Genomic DNA, 25,655 nt, shown 5'->3' on the forward strand with positions numbered 1-25,655 from the left:
AGGAGAGCGAAAAACAAGTAAAAGACACAAAACTTAAAATTTTTAGATCAAAAGCACCTAGTTTTCGAAAATTTAAAGAAAAACACAAAATGGACACCAAACTTAAAAATTTTTAAGATCATAACAAAAAGAAAACACAAGAACACTTTGAAGATTAAAAAGAATTCTAAGAACAAGACTCAAGAAATTCAAAAAACACAAGAACATACAAAAGATACCAAACTTAAAGTTTTTTGAAAACCAAACATAAAATTTTCGAAAATTTAAAGAAAAACAACAAGAAAACACCAAACTTAAAAATTTGACACAAGATTTAACCAAAAAAATATTTTTGAAAATTTTTAGAAAGAAAGACTCAAAGAAAACGAAAATTTAACTAAGAACAAAAATAAAAGACTCAAACTAAGAACAAAGATTAGTAAATAAAAGAAAAATATTTTTGAAAAAGTTTTAAAATTTTTGGAAAGAAAAACAGGAAACAGGTAAACCAAGAACAAAGAAAATAAAAATTTTTGAAAAATATTTTTTTTTATTTTTTTGTAAATAGAGAAGAAGAAAATAAAAATAAAAGACTCAAAATAAAAATACCTGATCTAGGGAGCAAGAAAATCCGTTAGTTTGTCCAAACTCGAATAATCCCCGACAATAGTGCCAAAAATTTGGTGCACGAATTCCCACACCTTCATACAGCTGTACCAGCAAGTGCACTGGGTCGTCCAAGTAATACCTGAGCGAGTCAAGGTCGATCCCACGAAGATTGTGGCTTGAAGCAAGCTATGGTTATCTTGCAGGTCTTAGTCAGGCAGATAGAAGAGTTATTCGCAATTTGTATTTGTGAGATCTAAACTAAATTGACATGTAAATAAAAAAAAGTACTCTGTATATTAGAAGGGAATCAGTAATAGGAATATGGTTAAGGATTGGAGTTGCTTTGTCTTTCTGAATTAACTCTGGTATTACTGTCTTCTTTGCTTGTGAGTCATTTCTTGTATGGCAGGCTGTATGTGATCAATGCCATGGGCCGTGGTCGTCAATCTCCTCTGCTCCAGATCAAACACCATTGGCCATGGTCATCCAATCTGATGGAGGGTGAAGCTCTAGCAGTTCATTCTCCTGGCGATCCTACTCAAAACGCCACAGACAAGGTCGAATCTTCCGGATCAGAGAATGCTGCTTCTTTAGGTTCTAGCCTCTACCACAGAGACCCTAATCTCCCCAGAAATCGGCTGAACTGGTGTCTCGAGAAGCACCAACGAAGTCGTGGGTTAGCCGTCTGAGAGATGTATAGTCAAGCTGGCGGTTCGTGCTTTCAGTCACGTATTCACACGAACCCAAGTAGACACGAGTGGTTCTCAGGCACGCAGTCCTAGTATAATAAACAGAGCTGATTGTCACTGATCATCCTATTCACTATGTTGAAGAACGAGTATACATCTTAGAATTAAATCAAACACGGATCAAAGAGAAACAGTAATACTTTTATTAATTCATAAGACTTAGCAGGGCTCTTCCCCTCAACCTAGGAGGTTTAGAAACTCATACTGATAGAAAATACAATGGTAAAACTCGAATATGGTGTAAAGTCTCGGTAAAAGGTATTGTAAAAGTTGTGAATAACATAAATCTAATCCCTTAAATACTAAACAAATGACTAGTAAGGGTAAAACAGTCTTTTTAGTACTAAAATCCACTTCTGGAGCCCACTTGGTGAGTGTTTGGGCTGAGCTTTGATGAGATTCATGTGTTTTGAGGTCTCCTGGGCATTGAACGCTGGCTAGCGGGTCCTCTTTGGGCGTTTGGACGCTGGTCTCTACTCCGTGGGCACTGGACGCCAGAAAAGGGGCAGGAGGCTGGCGTTGGACGCAGTTTTAGGCCGTCTAATCTGAAGCAAAGTATGGACTATTATGTATTGATGGAAAGCTATGGAAGTCAACTTTCCATAGCCATTAAGAACGCTCCATTTGAACTTCTGTAGCTCCAGAAAAGCTCTTTTGAATGTAAGGAGGTCAGATCCAGACAACATCTGTAGTACTTTCTCTGTCTCTGAATCAGACTTTAGCTCCAACTCCTCAATTTCAGCCAGAAATTATCTGAAATTGTACAAAAATACACAAACTCAAAATATAATCCAAAAATGTGAATTTTTCACTAAAACCTATAAAAACTTAATAAAAACTAAACAAAACATACTAAAAACTATATGAAAATGATGCCAAAAAGCGTATAAAATATCCGCTCATCACCCGTCAGAGCACAAAGCTAATCTAACATTTTTGGCCTCTCTAAAAAATATATGGTGGACCTATCAAAGTGCTTCTAAGCATTTCCATGTGACGGGTATGTCATAAAACTATCACCTCTCTTGTTTTTACTATGCCAGGTCATGTGAGGGACTAAACTTATCAATGTATACGATCATTTTAGCCTATGGATTAAGGGCAAGTAGTGCATCCATTTGTTTGAAATTCTCTTTAACTCTCCTCGACTTTAAATCTCGGTGCATTACAAAATCTACAAGTAGTTAGATCTACGTCCCCTTTGTAATACAGCATACAACCATTTAAACAACAATCGATTTTTACCGAATTCAGACCCAATTTGAAACTAACTTCTTTGATTTGTAGTGGCTCCAAGGGATGCCACTAGTCCCGACAGGTTCTAATTCATTGCAAAGGCAAAGGAAACTTAACATAATCATGAGAGAAAGAGCTACTTTTGTTAATATTATCAGCCAAAATAGCTGTCGAATCCTTTTAGGTACAAGATGCTTGAGATACATTGACAGGGAATCGGCTGATAATATAGGCTTTATCAGAACTGATTGAACTTAAAATCATAGGACTATAAGAAAAAGTACATGCTACAAATAATAAATCCCTACCTGGATCAACTTCATCAGCTAAATTTGAACTAGAAAGTGAAATACATGTTGCAGAATTTAAAATCCTAATAGGTTCAACTGGATCAGAAGAACCACTACAAGAAAGAAAAGTACGTTGTAGAATCAAAACTAGCAACATAATTACTTAAAGAAAATAAATATCTCGACACAACTTCTTCTTCATCAGACATTTGGTAGATTTTGTTGATAGAGATTCCTCCTTTAAAAAAAAACTACTCCCAACCAATTGGAGTATATTGGATCTTTGGGTGCCTGAGCTTTACATTGAGCCCCTCAGTAGTTAGAAAATATCCTTCGCAATTGTAGAGATTGAGGTTCCTGTCGACATCAAGAGGCTTTAACTGGTAATTATAAACCTTGAAGTTAACATGCATTTGCTCAACATAAAGGCTATCATCAACACTAATCACTTCAGTCTTTCTTTTATCAATCCAAAGGAGAAGACTTTGATGCACAATCAAAGGTACTGCTTTCACACTATGAATCGAGTCACGCCTAGGGGTGTTCAAAACTAATTCAAACATAACAAAACTGACAAACTGAATCAAACAAATTGAAAACTAAAAAATTGAAAAATTAAATTTTTGCAGTTTTTTATTAGTTTGGTTCGATTTTTAGTTCTGGCAGGTAAAATATGAACCAAACCAAACTGGTATATCAATAAAAATCCCATATTACCCTAACCCTAATTAATATACACAAAACAGTGAGAACACTTGATAAACTCCATTTTATCATTCTAAATTGTGTTAAAAAAATATGGAGTTTGTCAACAAAATTACACAATTTTGGCTTAACTAATTGAGTTTTTTGAATTTTTCTTCCAATGAAGTGTGTGTGAAAAAGATGCTTTTTTATGCTCCTAATCATTAATTTCTCAATCTCTTTTTATGTCATTCGATGTCGTGATCAAATTTATTTAAGAGTTTCAAAGTTTGGATACATCAATGGCCTCTAAGAAATTGAAAAGAATGGAGTGAAAAAGCGAATTTGAGAAGTGATTCAGGAGCGGAGCTTTCTGGCAGCTTGTGTAAGCAAACCTTCTTCGCTTGAGCAAGATTCTTGTGTGCGCAAGATGACTCCACGTGGTTCGTTAAAAAAATGCACATGGGCTCATGATTTGGTCCCAAAAAGGTCCCCCAAGCATTAAATTTTTGAAGTATTTAAGAGGAAAATGCAAGAGAAAAAAAGGAAAGTAGTATTTAGTTTTTAGTTTTTAGGATGTTTTAATGAATTCTAGAGAGAGAAGTTCCAACTTCTCTCTGAAATTCTTAGGGTTTCTACCTTAATTCTCTCTTATTTTAGTTTTTAATCTTATTTTAGTTTAGTCTTATTTACTTTTTCTTGTTCTAATATCTTAGTTTGATAGAATTCTCTTGTTAGTTTTTCTTGTTTATGTCATTTTAGTTTATGAACTATTGTTGAATTTTTAATTTTTTATTAATGCAATTTGATATTTTATCTTTTATGTTCTATTCATGCTTAATTGATTCGTTATTATTGCTTTCTCGAATTGGGTAGTTGTCTATTTTACTAATTCTTGAAATTTATGAAGTTTTATGTTTATGCACTCTATGTATTTGATAAAATGCTTGAACTAATTATAGAGTAGATTTTGTATCCTCGACTTGGGTTGAAAATTTGGGTGAACTTGAATCATTGATATCTAAGTTGATTGATAATCTAGAGATATTCATTAATTTTGTTTCTACTAATATTAATCTTTTACTAACTAAATTAATAAGTTGTCCAATTTCGAGTGCAAATCACAGCTTCAACATTATTTGGCAATAAACGACTTCTATAGTTATTCAAAACATGAGAACCTATGCTAAATGCAGATTCTGAAGCCACGATGGTAATAGGAATGCTCAACAAATCTCGTGCCATTAGTGATAGTGTTGGAAAATGATGATGTTTGTCTTTCCACCATTTTAAAACATCTATGATTGCATCATTGCAAAATAATATTGCCTCACTCAAATAAATATCAAGTTGGTTCTTTCCACTTTTCACTTCAGCTTCTTGATTATGGGACATCAAATCCTTTTCATTGCAAACAATATATGACTCAAAAAACATGAACAATAAAAAATACATATAACCAAGTAGAGTGAATATAAGATAAAAATACTTACACCAACAATTTTAATAAGCTGAGTTCCTATTGTAGAAGATGTCGCTTGAGAAACCATACTTGGAATTTGGGAAGCACTCTATAGTTGTAAAGGAATTGTGGTCATAAAACTCAAAGAGCTTGTATAACTTACTCTTCACATGCTCCACTTTGTCTTTAGTACTAATAGGATCAATCTCATTATAGCAATGAGCCAAAGTGTTGAGTTTAAATCTAGGATCAAGAACTGTCCCAAATGCAAGACCAACACTATATTCATCCCAATATTTCTTGAACTTGATCATCATTTGTTCTCCCATGTGCCTTATAAGCACTTCATCATTCTTCAAACTATTCATCAAAATAAGCTGAATTTGCCAAACTTGTAAAATATACAAGTTGGATGTTGGGTAAGAAGTTCCAGACATCAACTTGGTAGTTTCGTAAAATGGTAACAAGAAACCACATATCTTTTCAGTTCTTTTCCACTCATTTGATGAAGGGCAACTATCCCTAAATTCATCTTCTTTTACTTTATACATTTCAAAAATTTTCTTATATGGAATAGCACTTGCAAGCATTGTATAAAGTGAATTCCACTTAGTAGGAACATCTAAACATAATGTAGTTGTATACTCAAGTCCCTCAATATCTTGAAAACATTCTTTAAACTTAACCATTTGACTTTTAGATTTTCTCAGATACTTAATACACTCTCTAATCTTATATGCACTACATCACCATATATTTTCATTCCATCTTGGACAATAAGATTTAAAATATGAGCAGAGCAACGAACATGAAAGAATTCACCACCACACAACAATGAACCATGCACATCCAAAGTACTTTTCAAGTGATCAACACAAGTATCATTAGAAGAAGCATTATCTAAAGTAATGGAAAAAATCTTTTATCAAATTTTCACTCATTCAAAAGCGTAAAGATTTTAGAAGACAAATCAAATCCCGTATGAGGAGGAGGCATATGACAAAAATTGAGAATTTTACTCTGTAATTTCCAGTTCTCATCAACAAAATGTGCAGTCAAACATATATACCCCTCATTGGTACTGGATGTCCAAAGATCAGATGTTAGGCAAATTCTATTTGCAATGGAAACTAAAATTTTTTTAAGTTTCACAGCTTCTCTCTTGTGAACTTTCACTATGTCAGACTTAACCGTATTCCTAGTAGGAAGTTTCAAAGTTGGACTTATATATTTCACCCAATTTCTAAATCTCCTATCATCAACCATATTGAATGGCTTATCCCCAGTAACTACATAAGAAACAAACGTATCTCTAGCCACTTCTAAATCAATCTTAAGTGAACCCATTTTAATTTGCAATTCTACTATAGTTTGACAAATATCTTCATGCTTAATTTGAGTATAAGTATCAAGATATCATTTTAGAGTAGAAGTGCCATATCAGTTATCTCCAACTTTAAACACCTTCTTGCATCCTTTACACTCAGAACGTTCTACTCCATTCTTATCTGGACTGAGTTTTCTGAAAAGATTCCAAACATCAGATGTTGCTAGTCTGGCTCTTTTCGAACTAGGTTCATCAACCTCGACCGGAGTAGCCTCAGAACCAGCTCCAGCAGTAACAAGGTTATTCATAGTTTCAGAATTCATATTTTTTGAAATAAAATCAAATGTTAATTGTTAAACCAGGTATCAACCATTCTGATTTAGTCAAAACTCAAAATTATTATCAAACAAAACAAAACACAGTAAATCTGCATCAGATTTAATCAACACTCAAAACCATTTCAAAACAAGCATCAACAATTCCAATTTAATCAAAACTCAACCATTATCAAACAAAACAAAAAATAGCAAACAATATATGAATCTACATCATATTTAATCAAAATTCAAAACCATTTTAAAACAAGTATCAACAATTCTGATTTAATCAAAACTCAACCATTATCAAACAACATAAAAAATAGCAAACAATATATGAATCTAAATTAGATTTAATCAAAACTCAAAACCATTTTAAAACAAGTATCAGCAATTCTGATTTAATCAAAACTCAACCATTATCAAACAACACAACACAGCAAATAAACCTAAATCTCTGATATAAAAACTAAGCCAAAAAACTAACATACCAAAAATCTGATATGACAGCAGTGACGAGCCGACCACCAGGATAGATGAGGCAAGGAATAGCGGCGATGAGGACAGACGAGCAGACCCAGAGAGCGAGAGGACAGACGAGCAAACCCAGAGGGCGAGAGGACAGGACCCAGGAGCCTAGGACCGAGACCAGCAGCGACGATGGCTAGATGGAGCAGCAGCGGTGGCTAGAACCCAGGAGGACCGAAGAGCGACGGTGATGAAGAGCGCCACGAGACTTTGTTGTCTGTGCGAGACTGCGACGGTGCCAGACGTAGTAGGTTAGGAGCGGTCAGTGGCGGCTGGTGTGACTTGTGAGTGACTACGGGTGGAGATGGAGACTGGAGAAGCTGAAGCTCTGTGTTGTGAGTTGGAGGGAGTGAGCATGATGCAATTAGGGATTTAGGGCGGGTAGGGTTTCATTGGGTCGGGTCGGGGTTGTGGGNCCGCCAGGGAAGCCTGCCCCGCCTCGCCAAAGCCCACGGTTTAAGCGGTGCGGGTTAGGCGGGCTTTTGTTATTTGGCAGTCCCAATTTTTCAGCCTTACCCCCCTTTTTTGGCGGATTACGTGGGCTGACCCGACGGGTTTAGGCCCTTTTGCCACCCCTACCTATATATAAATCTGTTTATGATGTCTTTGCTTTGAATACACGACTAATATTGCTAATTTGCGGAAATGGCTTCAAGCAATGTGAAGTTGCTTCATCAGTACTAATCATCTATGGAGGTACTCCCTGTTGCACTTTTAACCTATTTTATTTATTTTTTTCATTTTCAATTGAGATATAATAAATGCATGTTGTGAGTCTTATTTAAATGCCACTTGTTAATTACATGTTTTGTAAACGGTGGAAATCGCAAAGAATTGATAGGTGTTGATAGATTTTTGTTTTGTGTTGCTTCTTTGAAGGTAATTTTTCACCACATTATTTTAGTTGTGGTTGGTTTATTCATTTTTTTCTTTGTATTTACGTAACTAACTTTGTTTTAAACTTGTGTATCATTAGCCAGAGTTCATCGACATCATCAACTCTACCATTGTGAAAAAGTACTGAATTTCCTAGTGAGAAACTAATATATTGCCATTATTGTTGAGTTTTGTTTTGGTAGTGAAAAAATTTGTGTTTAGTATTAATAAAATATAATTTTCTTTGAGTCATTATCATTAATCAGTAGGGAATTCAATTGGATTTTGGTTAAGTTTGGACATGTGAGGATAGTTTTAATTAGTTTTATCTTTTGTTGTATTGACTATTGATCGTTTCAAGACTTTAGTTGTAATATTGTAATTTTTTTGTCGTTGAACTTCATTGTATCAAGACTTTTGTTAGTTATTGTGTTGTATTATTTCATGTTATAACTTTGTAAAATAGTAGGACAGATTTTTATTTGAATTAATTGAAAAACTGAACCAAACCGAATCGAAGCATTAATATAAAATTGGAATGGATGACTTTTCTTAAATAAGCGAACTAAACCACATCACGAACACCCCAGGCCCAAGTAAGGCATTATAATTGGCTCCAGAAGTAACTATCATAAACACATTCCTCCTTGTCAATGATCCCACTTTAACTAAGAGGGTAACTAAACCTTTGCTGGTGTCAAAACTCCACCATAATTTGTCGGTGAAATATTCATCAGCACAAGGTCATCGATATGTTTTTCGACTTTAAGCAACATTCTTTCTAGCAAAATACTAATAACAGTACCATCATTAATAAGGACCTTGTTAGTGAGGATGCCACTCAAAGTTGCTTTAATATGCAACATGTCATTGTCGCTTGACTCAGGATTGTAGTCCCCACTAAGACTACCTTCATATTTCCGAACAAATTTAGATGGCATAATAGAAATAGTACCATCCATCTCCTCACCCTCTTCCTCGAAAAAATCTTCATTGACATCAGGATCAACAGTATTAGTTTTATTTGTTTTGGGCAATGAAGTTTCAACAACTTTATCTTTCCCTTCGATGATCACATGATCCTTTCCTTTGGCAAATGTTTCACCATCTATTGGAAAAATAATACGATCCATATGGCTTTGTCCCCTTAATATGTCAAAGTAGAAGGAACACTAGCATGAACTCGACAAAATTGTAGACCACCTCAATTTCCCTACTCCTTCCTTAAGGATTTGGGTTACGACTACATCCTCGACCTCGTCCGTGGTAGCCACGTCGAGCCTGTTGCTATTGATACTCTCGCATATCCGATCTCTAAATTTTTGACAATTTTTTATCCATCTGACCCTGATAGCCTGGGATCGACGGAATGAAGGCGAATAGTTATCCTGAGGGTTTTGAGAAGATTGACCATTTGAACGCCATGTCGGATGTTGCTGTCAAGCTTACTCTTCTTTATGAGCCAATTATTTCTTCATCCTTTCCCTTTCAAACACAGCGTTGCACCTTGTGCATAGTAAAATGTCTCTATCTTTTAGCTTTTGATGCATCAGGAAGTCCAACAAACCTTCTCCCACTCCAAGACAAACTTGTCAAATATTGGCTTCAAAATATCCTAAGGAAGTGTCAAACTCCAGAAAAGTGAATCCAACCATATTAACTCCCAAAAAATTGGGTTCCACAAAAGTAGCACTTATGTTGAAAGGATCAGTGTCAACCTTCATCTCTTTTTTAGCTTCATCAAATTTCAGTCTGCCCACCATAATGGCTTCTTGAACAAAATCCCTAAAAAGAACACAACTTTTACTTGAATGGCTAGTTGCTTGATGAAAAATTTGCAACAAGGTTTTTCTTTAAGTTTTTTGGAAGAGGCGTGATTTTTTCTTTAGGTAAAACAAATTGCTTATCTTTAAGAAACACATGAAAAAATTGTTCCGATTTCGTAATATCGAAACTATACTTCTTTTCACTCTTTTATTTTGATTTGTTAGATTTATCAAAAATAACAGTTTTCTTTAGTGAAAGGCAAACATAAGGAAGAGCTTTCTTTAATTAAGCCAAATTGACTTTGACACATTCATGTTCCGAGTCTTCACTTGAAGACTCCATTTCGATATATGAGACTTTTTCTTTTCGAGCTAAAGACTTATAATTTTTGTATTTGCTTTCCTTTCTAAACTACTCTTTTTCTTTCTTAAGCAACGCAATTTGTCTATCTCTTTTAGCTAAATGAGCTAAGTTAGGAATATGCACATTAACTAATTTTCGATGCATATTAAATCCAGTCCCATAGTTGCCATCTTGACCATCTCGCTTTCAGGAATATATACATAACCTTAATTGTGAGCATTTTTTAATCGAATCATATAATCATCAATCGATTCATCATTGTTTCGCTTTAATACAAATAAGTCAGTCAGAGTTACCTTTAACTCCCCTCTATAAAATTGACTATGAAAAGCATTTTTCAATTGTGTCCATATTAAAACTAAATTGTGTCTTAAATTAAAAAACCAGGTAAAATTGTTTTTTGTAAAAGAAGAAGGGAAAAATTATTTTTAAATCTTCATTGTTTGTAAAATTCCCAAATTCGACCAAATATCAAGTAATGTGCTCGACAGTAGACTCACCTGCTTCCCCGAAAAATTTTTGTCATAATTTTGGAATTTTTTATACCCATTGGCACTTCAGCCATTTGGATTGCGTAAGGGACAACTGAATCAAAATAGGATCGATTTATAAAGCCTATATTTATTCCTACTCGATTAAGGGAGTTTTCAACAATCCTTGTCATTTGATATTGATCACCATGCTGATTAGCTTAAATTTTATTCAAAACTTCATCAGCTTTTTGACCTCGTCGAACAACGTGAGGATGAACTTTCTCATCTGAGTTGTTTTGTGGGATATCCTCATTATCAAACCCAACTAGATTTTGAGGATCACCATGTCCTTCATCATAATCTATGATCCTAGCAATTCTTTTGACCATCTAGCCAACTGATCATACTTGGTATTATTATCAGCCATAATAGGGTTCAAAATGGTAGTCATTTGTTGAGTTAGCAAATTTAATAAATCGTGATAGCTTTCACCCGTATGTGGTAAAAAAAGCAGGTATCGATCTTGCACTAGTCGATGATGAGCCGACTTGATAATCTCAACTCATGTCAGGATAAGAAAAAGGTGGTTGGTTATTTACCACAACTAGCACACTTCCAAATCATCTTCGGGGTGCATAATTGGCCCCCCTATAACACCCTACCATTCATATTCTTATACTCGAGTCATAAGTCAATGACAATAAGGTGGTACGATTCAAGACGGAGTTATAATACATATATAGTTATAAGAAATTATTAAACGAGAAGTTTGAAAAGGAATTAAAGAAAATCGCAAGCGCAAACACATAAGTATCGAATATAACGCGTTCAGAAAAGTGGGATAAAAATTAAAACTTAAAGGAAGAATAGAGTAAAGATAGAATATATATATATATATATATATGTATGTATGTATGTATGATAGCCACTAGTCACGACCTTCGAAGTTTAAGTCGGCTAGGGTTATAGAAGTAAAAACAAATGATTATAATTTCTATCTCTCCCAAATATACATAAAAGCCTCTAAAGGCAGGGTTTCAAAATAATATATATATACATAATTTAAGTTTTCCAAAATAAGGGGAGAGAGAAATCTAAACAAAATACAACACAGAATTCAAGAGAACTTCACCGTCTTCCAGACAAACTCTAGCTTACCGCAGAGCACCAGGATCTATATTTGAAAAATAAGAAATATATACAGAATGAGAACTCCCAATCCATAGATTTTCAGTATGGTAAAAATGCCAAATAGATACAATATAAGACAACAAGAACTCTCTAAGTAATCTTAAGCTTCCATAGAGCAATCTTTCCATCATAAGTTCTCACTAGTCTGTGATTAGGCAACTATCATAAGGAATTCTAATCTAATTCACCTTTTTCATTGTTTCCACAACTCTCCAAACTCTAAACAGAACAGCCTTCAGCGTCAACCGACACTAGCTTGAGAAACTTCTCAGATGTTCAAACACAAGCAAGACAAACAAATAATACACAAGTAAAATTCAGGTAAAAAAATTAGCACATAGTCATTTAATATGTACAATTAAACAAGCCATGACAAGTAGCAAACACAAACAAATTAATCAAATACAAATGATGCATGCCTGCCCTATGGCCAATGAGCTCATCTGTCGGTTATAATCCAAAATCCGACATGTCCGGTAGTGAACCCTAGACAGTCTCTCGGTGCGTGCATCCACAAGCTCATACTCATATTCATTTATCAATATCATGGGGAACATCCGAAAACGTCTAAGTGCCCAGTCACATCTTGCGATGGAGGGTCAACAAAGTCTCTTACTCTTAACCAGAAGCAAGTGGGACACAGGCCACAGTCCCTGGATCTATCCAGGCAAGTGCATTTCACCACAACTCGAAACAAGTGGAACAACGCCACTGCATCTACCCAAGCAAGTACATTTCACCACATCCTGGAGCAAGTGGAACAACGCCACTGCATCTATCCAAACAGGTATATTTCACTACATTCCGGAGCAAGTGGAACAACGCCACCGCATCTACCCAGGCAGGTACATTTTAATCAGACTCAATTTCTTCATCCAATCATTAATTTAATCACTTCCAATTCAATTTATCTCAATAGTTTTCTTCCCAACACTTTCTACTCTCTAATCCACCGTCTCTATACTCGTTATAGGGTTTTATGGAAGTTTGGAAAGTCAATAAAATGGTTAAAGGCATAGGATTCATTCCAAATCCTAGAACTAGTTATTGGATCTCAAACAGGGGGTTACAGGAATTTACAAGCTTGCCGGGAAGGCCAAACAGTTAAAACAGAGCTTATTGAAGAAAACAGGACTTGTTCGTATGCATACCTCGTGCGTACGGACAACCCAACACACTTTCCAGCTTGTGTTACGCACGACTTGTTGCCTGAAGGTAAACATAGCGCACGAGATTGCTTATCGCGCGCGTGACCCCAAATTTTTCTGCTACTTAAAAATTTAGTTTTTTACACCCATTTTCAAACCTCCATAACTTCCTCTACAAAATTTTTATTTCCCTCATCTTTAGATGGTTTTAAAGATCTTTTAATAAGATTTAATTCGAGATAAATTTTATCTAATTCCGAACTCCGAGCGCGGAGTTACAACCCGTCGAAATTGGCTAAAAACCACTTTTTAACCAAATTCTGCATAACTCAATTTTTTTACCATTTCTCAAACTCATTCTTTTCAAAACCAATCTAAACCACATTTTAAGCCTCCTCAATGATCCATCATCATTCGCAATTTATGTTAAAATCATTTAAGACCTATAATGTCAATTTTCCTAGTAATTAGTCACTTTTCAATTCACTTCTTTATTTTCAATCAAGTTCAAGCCTACTTAATTTACATTACAACTCTAATTCATCATTATCACATCTTAATTCATCAATTCCTCTATTTCAACAATTTATTACCAGATTTTCATATGCTCAGTTACATAATCATCATCTCAATCTCATGCATAAACATTCAATGCATTCCATCAACTTACCAAGCTTTTCTTTCACGGCCTCCGACCCAAAATTTATCAATTCGACTCATAAATCATAATCAATAATTTCACTTAATTCACAATATCATAACATCAACCAATCACCAACCAAAATCAAATTCAACAATTCATCGAGTACAACATTTCAATTCCATCCGATTACACAATTCAATCTTATTCCTAAGGGCATCTAGCCTAAGACTTCATGTCACATTACATGGTATTTAAATGAAACTTAAACCGTACCTCTAGGAAGCCAAAATCAAATCCTCAATTCTTGAATTCCACCAAGTTTAAGCTTGAAGTTCACCTCCACCAAGCTCAAGCACCACCAATGATCAATTACTTAATGCCTTTAATACTCAATTTACACTGTTTTCATATAATATACACAGTATTCAATCACTAGGACTTCATAAAATTTTATGAACACATGAAAATTTTTTTTCTTATCTTTACCCATCAAAATTAGTGATAAAACTTAGCTAGAACTCAACCTAGAGCTTCTCCTAAGCACAAGAATCACCAAGTTTCATGAACAAACAAGCCAAAAATGTAATTCTCATAGGAAAAACAAAACTATAGTTTAGTGAGGGAGATACTTACCAAAATTTTTAAATATAAATGAAGAGGAGAAGACGAACTTCGCGTGGCTATAAACGATGTGGCGATCGGAGTTTCGGATCATAAGTTATGAGCAATTTAAATTGGAAGTGAATAGTGAAAGCTTTCTTCTCCTCTCTTCTCTCCTAGGGCATAGTGTTAGTGTTTTGGTGAAATTGGGATAATGTGTACTAGCTTTGGCTGAATGGGGTGGGTTAGTGAGTGAGCCTTGGGTCCAATTGTGGTCAAGTTTATTTTTGGTGTGTTTGGCCTAACTTTAGGCAAAAACCTTTAAGATAAGTGTTTTAATTTGCATTTTAAACATTTTTACTTTTCCAAATTATAAATTTTAATTTCTTAACTTTATTCACTCATAAATTAATTTTCTCATTCACAGTGCCGAACGGATTTAAGCAGATACGTGCCTTTACACATTTTTCCGAAATAAATTACATTTTCTCACTTGAAAAAATTCTCCGAATCCAAATATCATCGTTAGATTTTCAAATTATGTAGTTTTAATTTCCGACCCCGTCTGGACACTTTTTAACTATTTTAATTTAATGATTGATTATCCAATTAATCTTTTTATAATTTTCTTAGGTCTTACATCCTACCCATCTAATTAGAAATTTTGCCATCAAAATTTTAGTTACCTGTGAATAATTGCGGATAGTCCTTCCTCATGTATATTTCCAACTCCCAAGTATGCTCTTCGATGCCTGATCGACTCCAAGCCACCTTAACTAATTGAACTTCTTTTCTGCGGAGCTTCTTGTCGCTTACATCATCAATCCGAACCGGAGCAACTTGAAAAGTTAGATTCTCCTTCAATTGAACTAGTTCGAAATCCAATACATGAGTCGCGTCCAGAGTATACTTCTGAAGTTGCGAAACGTGAAATACGTCGTGCAAGTTCGAAAGATGTGGCAGTAAAACCACTTGATACGCCACAGAAACGATCTTCTTCAGGATCTCAAACGGACCTATGTATCGAGAATCAATTTCATTGTTTTAAATTGAACAATATTTTTTTCATAATTTTTTCTGAATTATGGGTACTTTCCTCTACATGTGATATTGAATTTGCAGAAGTTTGTGCAACAACTACTTTAACTCTACTTACTACCAAAAATTTCTTCCGCCATGTTAATAATTTTATCACTGTGTAATAACATGCACTAACAATAGAAAACATTATATAGATGACATTGAAATGAGCAAAAATTTTGGCACAATTAATAAAGTTATTCCACTAGACATGCTAATTTGTAATGCAAATTTTTAGTAATTAAAAGTAATGATCAACTACAATTAAACTAGTGGTTTAAAATCTAATATCTAGAAGCGAAATCTACTCCTCTTTACAGATACCAGTTTTATGTGCATCAAAATATTTTACTTTGTCAATGATAAAGAAAGAAAAATTCCGTAGAATTAATCTATGATGTAAAAATAAACTTTGTTTGAATAACTTTAAAGAACATTTTTCAAAAATTCAAAATGTGTGCAAAATAAATTAAAACTTCATAGCAAATCGGAGTACAAATTACAAAGATGAAAAGAAGTAAACTTAATAAACAATGTTACAAAACATATAACTTTGCAAAAAATAAAGATTGCAGAATTGAAATGAACATAAAAGAAAGTGTGAAAGGAAACGTACACAGAAAGCTAACATAGGCAAGATCACAGAAAGTCGTTGGGATGTGTAAGAGAGTAAATTTATTTCTCAGTAAAATTTCTAATCTTTTTGTTCACAACTTATCGCTTTATTTATATGCACTTTCCACCAATCCTATACTTCCACGTGTTGACCTTAAAACAGACTTAAAAATAACCGTTCCTTCAAACACGTCGATAACTGTCTCATACATCACGTTTACCAACTTTTAAAACTGAGTTCACCCTAAGTAAAAAAGACCACCAATCGAGTCTTCTTGCTTGAACACCATGTTGTTGACACTACCTCAATTCTTTTGCGGATTGTCAATTTATAGGTGATTACACCCGATCATCTCACAATGCGTCACTTGCCCATCAGCTCACGAAATAATTGTTTGCGTTTATTTTCTTAAATTTGAATTCTTTTTGAATTGTCCCTTCCACAATCATTCTCTGGATTATGTAATCGATTTTGACTTATTGATCACAAAGATTTTATTAGTTGAATATATAATAAAGTGATACAATCTCTTTTTTATTGATATCGGTCTCATTTTAAATATTATATCAAATATAAATTTTAGTTTTAATTCAGTTCGGTTAATGTAAATGTTAGAAATGATACCTAAAAAGTATTCCGTTAAAATTGCTAAAAAATCTTAAGTCGGATTAATCCTAATTTGACAGGGTTAGTGTTGATTAACACAGATGGGAAATTAAAACTAGTATAGAATCGAAGACAAGTTGGCATTAATAACCACAGGTGAATCTGAAAGTGACAGTGATGTGGCTGTTGAGGAGAGCAAAATCACCTCCCTCCCTTGAATCATCATGAATAAATTGCACTACACTATACACTCCGAAGAAGCTAATAAGCAGTATCCGATGCAAAACCACTGTTACCTTCTCACAAAAACAAATCACTGAATCAGTAATAGGTAAACAACCCCTACGTACATGCAATAATAATGGCCATGGAGCTTCACCGAGGAGTGTTCGTAACACTTATAACACTCTTCTTCTTCGTCCAGTTTGGTTTCAGCTCAACGACAACAACCGCCACTGAAACTGAAAGGCAAGCGTTAGTACAACTTCGCAAGTCGTTGGGGATTAGCCGATTAGCCCCAAAGACTGGTCCATAAAAAAGCTGAACCGTGCCGGAACTGGACCGGAGTAAAATGTCGAAACGGTCGAGTCGTTGCCCTTAACATCACTGGTTTAAGGCGAACCAGAATCAATACTCTTCAATAACCTCACTTCTTCTCAGCAGTCGGCACTGGACTCTCACTCTCTTACGAACCTCACTTTCTTACCTTCGTTCAGTGCTTCCGGTTTCGCGCTCAAATGTTCCATTCCCGAGTGATTCGGGCAGCGCCTTACCAAGCTCCAAGTCCTTGATCTCAGGTTTTGTTCCCTCACGGGTTCGATTCCTTCTTCGCTTGGTGGTTTGACTGAGTTAACGTTTCTGTCACTTTCGGGCAATGAACTCACGGGTAGATTGCCTTCGGAGCTAGGAAGGCTGTCGGGGTTGACCGTTCTTGATCTTTCTGACAATTCCCTGACCGGAACAGTTCCCAACACAGTGTCTTCTCTGAGGTACCTTACAAGGATTGACCTTTCTCGTAATTTTCTATCTGGGTATGTTCCACTTGGTTTGGCTGCACTTTCTAATCTCCAAAGTCCAAAGTTTGAATCTTTCCGACAATGCCTTCACTGGTTCACTCCTTCTTCATCTGGGTAGCCTTTCTAGCTTGGTCACTCTTGATCTCAGCAAGAATTCTCTGTCTGGGTCATTGCCCAGTGTTTTGTTTTCAATCCTTTTTAAACTTGAAGTTCTCATTCTAAATGAGAATGCTTTTGATGGGACTATTCCTGCTACCTTGTGGTCAGGGATCAACTTGCAATTTCTTGATTTATCCGGATACAAAATTACTGGTCCCTTGCCAAAACTGGCTACCTCAAACAATGTTAATTATAGTGGTGCCACCTTTAATGTCTCCAATAATTTGTTGTATGGATCTCTTAATAACATTTTGCTTAGCAAGTTTAAAGTAATTGACTTGTCCAATAACTATTTCCAAGGTGAGGTGCAAATTGGTGGTTTTAATAATGATGTTACTGCTCTTGCTAGAAATTGCCTAAGGATGATTCCAAATCAGAGGAATTTTGGGGTATGTTATTTCCAAGGTGAGGTGCAAATTGGTGGTTTTAATAATGATGTTACTGCTCTTGCTAGAAATTGCCTAAGGATGATTCCAAATCAGAGGAATTTTGGGGCATGTAGGGTGTTCTATGTTCAGAGGAGATTAGCATTTAGTCCAGGTAGTGCTCAAGGACCTGCGCAATCACCCTTGCAAAATTCAAAGTCAAGGAACAATAAAGAAGTAATATTCATTCTGGTAGGTATATTTGTTGGACTTGGCTTTATCATGATTCTTATACCGGTCCTTGTAGTTCTGCTAAAAAGAGGTGAAAATCATGGTAGCATCATTACAATCCAAAGACAAAGAGGGACCACAAATGTGGGGACTGATCCTGAAGTGGAAAATCCTACTGCACCTCCTAAAGATCATGAGTTTAAAGCTAGCTTGGGTGAATCTTTTTCTTATGAGCAAATGCTCCATTTCACTTATAACTTTGCTGAAGCAAATTTAATCAAACATGGTCGTTGATAAAGAAATAAAAGATAAACAAAAAAATAAAGATTTAAACTGAATAAAAAAAAGATACATTAAAATTGAATAGAAACAAAAATGATAGATTGAAATTGAGGACAAAGAGAATCACTCTACTTTCTACCCAATTTCTTGACGCAACAAAAAAGGGACTCCTCAACATAACTTGTCAACGCCATAGTTTGGAAATTGAATCAAAGGAACTCATCAACCTTATACCCAATCCTCCGATGCAACAAGAGAGGGACTCCTCAATCTCAATTGTCTACATCATGGTTTTATCACGAAACCAAAAAGTGATTTTTAAACCTCTAAATCATTCTATATTCGACTACAATAGCTAAGGAGGAATTTTTTTTTGTTTTCCACGGTATCCCCCAACCCGATAAGTCAAGGACTAATCCGTTGCGGCTGCCGTTAGCCGATGGGTTGCTGCATGCACAAGGCGGGATTCGAAACCCCGACACTTGCTTAAACGGACGAGTGAGCTGACCACTCGACTAACCCAAGTTGATTAGTTAAGGAAGTATTTATAACCTCTTATTAGGTTAAAACAAAGAAAACCCTAAAACTATAAAACCCATATACATAAGACCCGGTCTAGTAATTAAATAAACAAAATCAAAATATATCAAATTAAATTAAAATATTCTAAAAATATAAACTAATATATTTTAAATAACATTTGAACTCTTCATATCATGAACATTTGAAATACGTATCAGTCATTCTAGAGACCTATTCTTGGGATCCTTGGGAGGTGGAGTAATGTGGTTATAAAGAAGGTTCAATTGAATGTATTGAAGAAAGAATCATACTTGGTAGAGTTAGGACTATTTAGTAAGGTTTCACATGCAAGATTGGTGCCGGCTAGGGGTGGCAAACGGGCCTAAATCCGCTGGGTCTGCTCGCGTAACCCGCCAAAAAAACGGGCCGAATTGGAAAATTAGGACCGTCAAAGAGTAAAAGTCCGCCTAACCCGCACCGCTTAAACTGCGGGCTTTGGCGGGGCGGAGCGGGCTTCCCCGCTGGGCTTAGTTTTTTTTTTGGCAAGGGAGTATTTTTACAATTTTTTTGCTAAAATCCAACTTCCCTCGACCCAACTTACAAGAGTATGAAGATGAAAATTGAGTGTTTTGGATTATGTTTATGTTGCTTTGGATACAATATTTATAATTATGTTTTGGATTATGTTTATTTTGCTTTGGAGACAATATTTATAATTACAAAAACTTTAATGTTTGTGAATATAAAAAAAAATAATTTTTTTATGTTTTTAGAAATTAAAAATTTATTAATATGGTTGTGAAATTATATATATTATTTTGTAGTTAATAGTAAAAAAAAAAAGTTTTGGCAGGTTTAATCAACCAGCCCACAGTTAGAGGGCGCAGGGTGGGATTCTAAGACTGCATCACTAGGCGGGGCGGGGCGGACTAGCTCGCCAAAGGGGATTCTGGCAGGGCGGACTTCCCTGCTTGCCACCCGTAGTGCCGGCCTTGGGACACTGCTTGGAGAACGAGCATGAGAAATTCAGTTTACAAATATATGCCAAATGGAGATTTGGCTACTTCTTTGCACAGTATCACCTGTTCAGATGATAAATTTCAGTCTCTGGATTGGATCACGAGGCTGAAATTGTATACCTGTAATTTCTTTAGATAACAAGATAGATGTAGTCTTATTAACAGGTAATATTCAAGCGGCACAAAGTGCAAAAAAAAAAAGTTGAGCACACACTGTTATATATTTACTGATTTGTATTTACTTTTGATGTTTAAACTTATTCTGCTGTACGAAGTTGTAACGTGCTAACATTTTTTAAAATATTTTATCATGTGCAGATCTTTTGATCAAGGCAATTCTGGTGAGTAAGTTGGTTTATGCCCTTGTAGGTTGCCTTTAATTTTTTTTTCCCCATGTAATTTACTTTACCCACATTTGCAGTGGATTTCATCAGGGCAATGATACAAACATGACCTTTAATCTTTATTCTTTACGGGTTTTTTTTATCTAGTTATTAATCAATGCAATTAACGCCAAGAAATTTCTTGTGTTTGGTTAGGGGGTGAAAGTAAAGAGTAAATAGCAACTCTTATGTATAAAAATTGTAATTTTTTACATATAAGGCTAATCCATGGAATATTACTCCCTACTTTTACTTCTGATTCTGCTACATGTTAGTACAGAAGTATTTTATTCATTGAAACATTTGGAATTCATTGTTGTCCGTTTCTTAATGTGGCAATGAACAGGTTCATCATTTGCAACTTGTTCCCAGGACGTGTACTGTTTTGGAAAGGTTTTACTAGAGCTCATTACGGGTAATATCGGTTTCAGTAATTCAGACGATGCTGCCACTAAAGAGTGGTTAGAGCACACCCTGTCTGACATAAGTATATATGACAAAGATCAAGTAAGTAAGATTGTTGACCCGAATTTAATAGTAGATGATGATTTATTGGAAGAGGTATGGGCAGTGGCAATTGTGGCCAAGTCATGCCTGAGTCCCAAGCCTTCTAAACGCCCCCCTATGAGATATGTCCTAAAAGCCTTGGAAAATCCTGTTAATGTTGTCAGAGAAGAAAGTTATAGTTCAAGGTTAAGAACGAGTTCATCTAGATCTTGGAGCTTTGCAATCTTGGGTAGCTGGAGACTGAGCTCATCAGAGATTTCTACAGCCACAGGCACAGGGCATACAAACAGAGAGGGTACCAATTGCTTTAAACACTCAGGAAGAGTAGGTTCTCAAGGTAGTGGTGGAATGGATCTCTCATCCATCCATAAGAGGTCATCCAATGGAATTTTCCCTGAACCATTGGCAACGCAAGGCATCGAGAGGCAAGATGAACACTAAGTCCAAGGATTACTAGTCAGTCTTCAGTTACTCCTACACCCAGTCCAGTCAATTATAAGGGCTTGTATGAATCTGTTGCGGTCCTCTCTCTCTCTCTCTCTTAATTTGCCAGTGTTTTTGGAGAATGAAAGAAAGAGTTGGGGCAGGGAGGTTCAAAGGGAGTTCGGCTTCAGTTTATTTAAAGGAAAAGAGAAATGCTTGGTTGGAAACCAATTGGAAAGCACAGAAGCAAGGGCTGGGGAGCAATTAGACCATATCAAACTAAATAGATTCTATTTATCTTGACTTTATTCTCCGATCAAAATCAAACTAGCAACGTTGATTAGGATGATTTGTCTATTAACGGCCAGACTTATTTAGATTAAAGTATGAATTCCTCCTGTTATGCAACTAAAACTAATGAACAGATTACAATATGCAAGTTTATATTGAATTGAATTAAGAAAGGCATTTTATCTAATCGCGGCTTCGTATTTTCACCACTTGCATTCTATAAAGCGCCTAATGAAACTATACAAGGCTAATATCTAGTAAGCATTTTTTCAGCAGCCATTTAAAGACCGACTTAAAAGGGGACATTGAAAGACATGTAACCCCACAGAAAAAGATAAAGAAAAAGAGTGAAGGGAAGCGGAGACGAGGAACAAATTGTAGAAGAGCAGAACACAGCTTTCGAAACCCCAATGAACGCTGCCCTGAACTCATGCATTCATTTTACGTGGCTCATAAGCCAGATCCCACAATGCCAAATTCATGCTGCATAAAATCTTCACTGGGTCTGTAATACTTGTCTGGTGAGTACAACGCCAAGTTGGATACTTGGCTTGAATAAAGGCAGGCAAATCTCTCAACCTGCACCACGCATATTACGGAAGTGAATTAAATCGATTAACATCAATTTTGATAATGTTTAAGGAATAAAAAGCATCCTCCTCTTCATGCATGATTCTGATATGTTAAAAGTGTGATTTTGCAAGGGTTGGTATGTGATTTGTCTAACACTATTACGCTGCAAAGTCGCCCTAGCAGCAACTTAGAGGAAAATTTAACAAGTGCAATGTGCTATTGACTATTCACACATTTTACCTGATGAGCAAAACGAGAGTTCTGATAACCAGTTTTCAAAAGCTGACCCCATGGCTCGTGAAACTGCAATGATAGATTAAGAACAATCAACATCTACTATTCAATGAGAATTGATACATTGACTATTATAAGTTTGTGATCATCACTACTACTAGAAAGAGTACTAAAGATAATGAAAAAGGTAACAGGTGAATTTTCTACCTTTTGATGTAATTTTCGCTGAGCTTCTTGATGACTTAATCTCACACTCTCCCTCTCAAGCTGAGAAAATAATGATAATAAATAATAATAAAAATCAGTCACTTATTATCAAATCTCTGAAATTGCAATTCAAGCAGGAGATGAGCATGGACGTAAAGGCCCAACCTCCAATTTTTCAAGCTCTGTAGATAGCTTCTGCTTGGCATCACCATCTGGATTTTTGAATCTGAAAAATAACGCACTACTCTAAGACCGCAGACAGAAAATGAGCAGGACTTATGAGAGGTCCAGAGTTATACTAACTTGAGAGACCACTTCAAATGATGTATCTCATCTTCAATGCGATCACGCTCGCTCCTCAGGAATTGAAGTTCCTGTACAAGACTATATATGTAAAATTCTTCCTGAATGTGTATTGGCTTGTCAATTGTCAATCAACAAGAGGGATAAGAATTCAAAAGAACGCCTTATTAAAAGCATCAAATGCCTATTAAAAAGTATTCTTAAAAATGATAGACAACCAGAACTATTTTACCATAGCAAAAAGCTTGATATGATTGTTGACTCTTAGATAGGCGTAGCATTCCTACCACTTTATTCTATTCAATGATAACAATTGACTGTACTTGACCTCTGTTAAAATTCTAGTAGTGTAGCATAACTCAAATCTTTTATGGATTAATTTATCCTGGCCATTTGATCAAAATTTTCAAAATAAAAAAATAAAAATAAAAAATATATGTAATAAAATTTAAATGTACCTTGCGGGTATCTCTTGACTCCCACAGCAGCTGAACCTCCTTCTCAAGCTCTGGTATTACAAGCATGGTCCTCCATCCTGCTCATTGAGCACATAGCATCACAATAAGATATAAGTTACTTCAAGAAGAATCCGCAAATATAAATAAATTTTTAAAGAAGGAATTCTACATAAGCAAGCAGCGATTGGATTCATTTCTTGAAAAATTCAATCAATTTCAGTCTCAGATTTTCATGTATCTGTACTATTTCTCAGATCATAGCCAGAAGAGATGCCATAAAAGACTAGTTAATAGAATTGAATGCAAAAATATATTTAATATAATAGCTGGAAGGAATCATATGATATACCAAGAACCTTTTTGCTGCGTAGTATATCTCCGTAAATGTGATCCCCAACATACAGAACCTACATGTAAAAGCATTCAAATTTTCACAGGAAACTTTAGTATTGCAGCAACCGACAATTACTACAGTTCTTAAATCAACTACCACGATTATATTAAAACAATCGACTCGTCAAATCAGAAACAAAATGATGTGAGTTATTACCAATTGTTCACGTATACTCCGTAAAGAAAGACAGTACCTGTGAACTTGATTCAATGGAAAGTAGCTTATGCAGATGAGCAACATTGCCTCCCTGCAATAGAAGGTCATAATCACTATATATATTCTGAATGAAATGCTCAACTATCAAACCATTATTGGATACAGATGAAATATTAAATTAACACTACCTTCAAAACGTTCCACGTAAACTTAAAAAACTTGTAATTTTATGTAAGATGATGAATAATATACCTGGAATACTTGACAAGCATGATTCTTCTGTTCTGTGAATAACCTTGCAGAGATATTACCCACCTTCCATAAGAAAAAAATAAAAAAAAAAAAAGAGGAAAAGGATTGCTGTACTGCTAACCTGAGGCATAGGAGAGCCATTATCTGTATTGAGAAGCATTCCAGTCTCAGGCACAACCCCAAATAGGTTGGCGCGATTTTCCTCATGAAAAAATCCTGGCTTTGCACTGTATGAATTGAAGAATTGATTGGGTTAACAACGAAAAGTCATGTTATATTCTCATAAAAATATGTTCTAAGTTTTAACTTGTATGTTTCTTATAAATTATCTAGTTCATAAAATGTGTGATACATGATATCTCATCAAAGGAAAACAAATTGCAAGTACAATGCACAGAATAATACAGGGACGTAATAAAACTTGCATGTTGTGGAAATGAAAATTCTATAATTTGATAATATAGGGCAAAATTCACAATATCCAGAATGATGTGGCCAAACAAACATAAACAAATACAGATCCTTGGAAAAGAACATGACCTGCCAGTGATAACAACATCGAAGTATTGAAGCCAGGCAAAACTTTTACTTCCATCTACCTCACTGGATCCAGAGAGGAAATTCATGACAATGTTTGTGTAGTCCCACAAACTGCAAATGCCATATTAATGTTCCATCCGTCAGTAATAACCACAAGATGGTTTGACTAGTCATTAATACCCCTTTCTTCTTAAGGCTTACATAGAAAATTCATAAGTACCTATTTGTCACTAAAAATGTTGCACGTCCGGATTCTCTGAGCATTTCAAGCATGGGAACTATTGAAGGATCTTCATTAATATACCTGAGATATAATTTATACACAAAAAATGACCAAGTCAGAATAATTTCATCAAAAAATTCATATACACTACGAGAAATTTAGGGGACAGCATGTTTTACAAAGGGTTATTACACTGAATCTGAAATTTCACCACCCAAACAAAATTGTTCATTTATTTCTCACTTTAATAGGTTAGCAATTTTATGTTATACCTTTTTGGATCTTTAGCAACCATTTGCTTCAATGTTCCATCACGGTGGCACAAATCAACTGCAGCTCTAACATCTTTGTACATGCGAGCATAGCTGGAAGGAACATTCAAAAAGAATACATGCATGTAGCAAAAAACACTCATATTAGTAATTATTTACTGCCGATTGGAGGGTTTCAAGACAAACTATGATTGCAGCAGTCCTAATATGGTTTCATCTTGAAAATAGAAACAAAAAGCATACAAAAGTTCAGCAACAAAAAAAAAAAAAAAAAAAAAAAAAAAAAAAAAAAAAAAAAAAA

General features: G+C 35.2%; 3 protein-coding genes and 1 pseudogene across 9 annotated transcripts in view; 1 reads left to right on the plus strand and 3 right to left on the minus strand.

Annotated features, from left to right (window-relative positions):
* On the minus strand, positions 2,588-6,356 carry LOC107607588 (zinc finger BED domain-containing protein RICESLEEPER 2-like). The gene is made up of 6 exons (XM_016309520.1): positions 6,029-6,356; positions 5,760-5,909; positions 5,173-5,670; positions 3,155-3,413; positions 2,882-2,976; positions 2,588-2,658 (listed from the first exon to the last, which is right to left on the minus strand). Exons 1-6 carry the CDS (start codon positions 6,354-6,356, stop codon positions 2,588-2,590), a joined length of 1,401 nt encoding a protein of 466 aa, XP_016165006.1.
* LOC107607589 lies at positions 14,921-15,420 on the minus strand. The gene is made up of 2 exons (XM_016309521.1): positions 15,399-15,420; positions 14,921-15,258 (listed from the first exon to the last, which is right to left on the minus strand). Exons 1-2 carry the CDS (start codon positions 15,418-15,420, stop codon positions 14,921-14,923), a joined length of 360 nt encoding a protein of 119 aa, XP_016165007.1.
* LOC107607590 lies at positions 16,906-21,817 on the plus strand (annotated as a pseudogene).
* The window catches only part of LOC107610125 (5'-nucleotidase domain-containing protein 4), a 7,930-nt gene continuing 4,150 nt past the window's right edge, over positions 21,876-25,655 (minus strand). For all 7 annotated transcript variants that reach the window (XM_016312205.2, XM_021106188.1, XM_016312207.2 and 4 more), the window contains 13 exons: positions 25,355-25,447; positions 25,080-25,163; positions 24,860-24,970; positions 24,441-24,546; positions 24,320-24,382; positions 24,105-24,158; positions 23,867-23,924; positions 23,518-23,594; positions 23,060-23,130; positions 22,922-22,982; positions 22,757-22,816; positions 22,556-22,618; positions 21,876-22,321 (listed from right to left, as the gene is read on the minus strand). In XM_016312205.2, coding sequence (XP_016167691.1) covers positions 22,193-22,321; positions 22,556-22,618; positions 22,757-22,816; positions 22,922-22,982; positions 23,060-23,130; positions 23,518-23,594; positions 23,867-23,924; positions 24,105-24,158; positions 24,320-24,382; positions 24,441-24,546; positions 24,860-24,970; positions 25,080-25,163; positions 25,355-25,447 — 1,030 coding nt within the window. In that variant the 3' untranslated portion in view covers positions 21,876-22,192. The remainder of the gene's footprint in view (positions 22,322-22,555; positions 22,619-22,756; positions 22,817-22,921; positions 22,983-23,059; positions 23,131-23,517; positions 23,595-23,866; positions 23,925-24,104; positions 24,159-24,319; positions 24,383-24,440; positions 24,547-24,859; positions 24,971-25,079; positions 25,164-25,354; positions 25,448-25,655) is intronic.

The sequence above is a fragment of the Arachis ipaensis genome, chromosome B07, assembly GCF_000816755.2.
Source record: "Arachis ipaensis cultivar K30076 chromosome B07, Araip1.1, whole genome shotgun sequence".
NCBI lineage: Eukaryota > Viridiplantae > Streptophyta > Magnoliopsida > Fabales > Fabaceae > Arachis > Arachis ipaensis.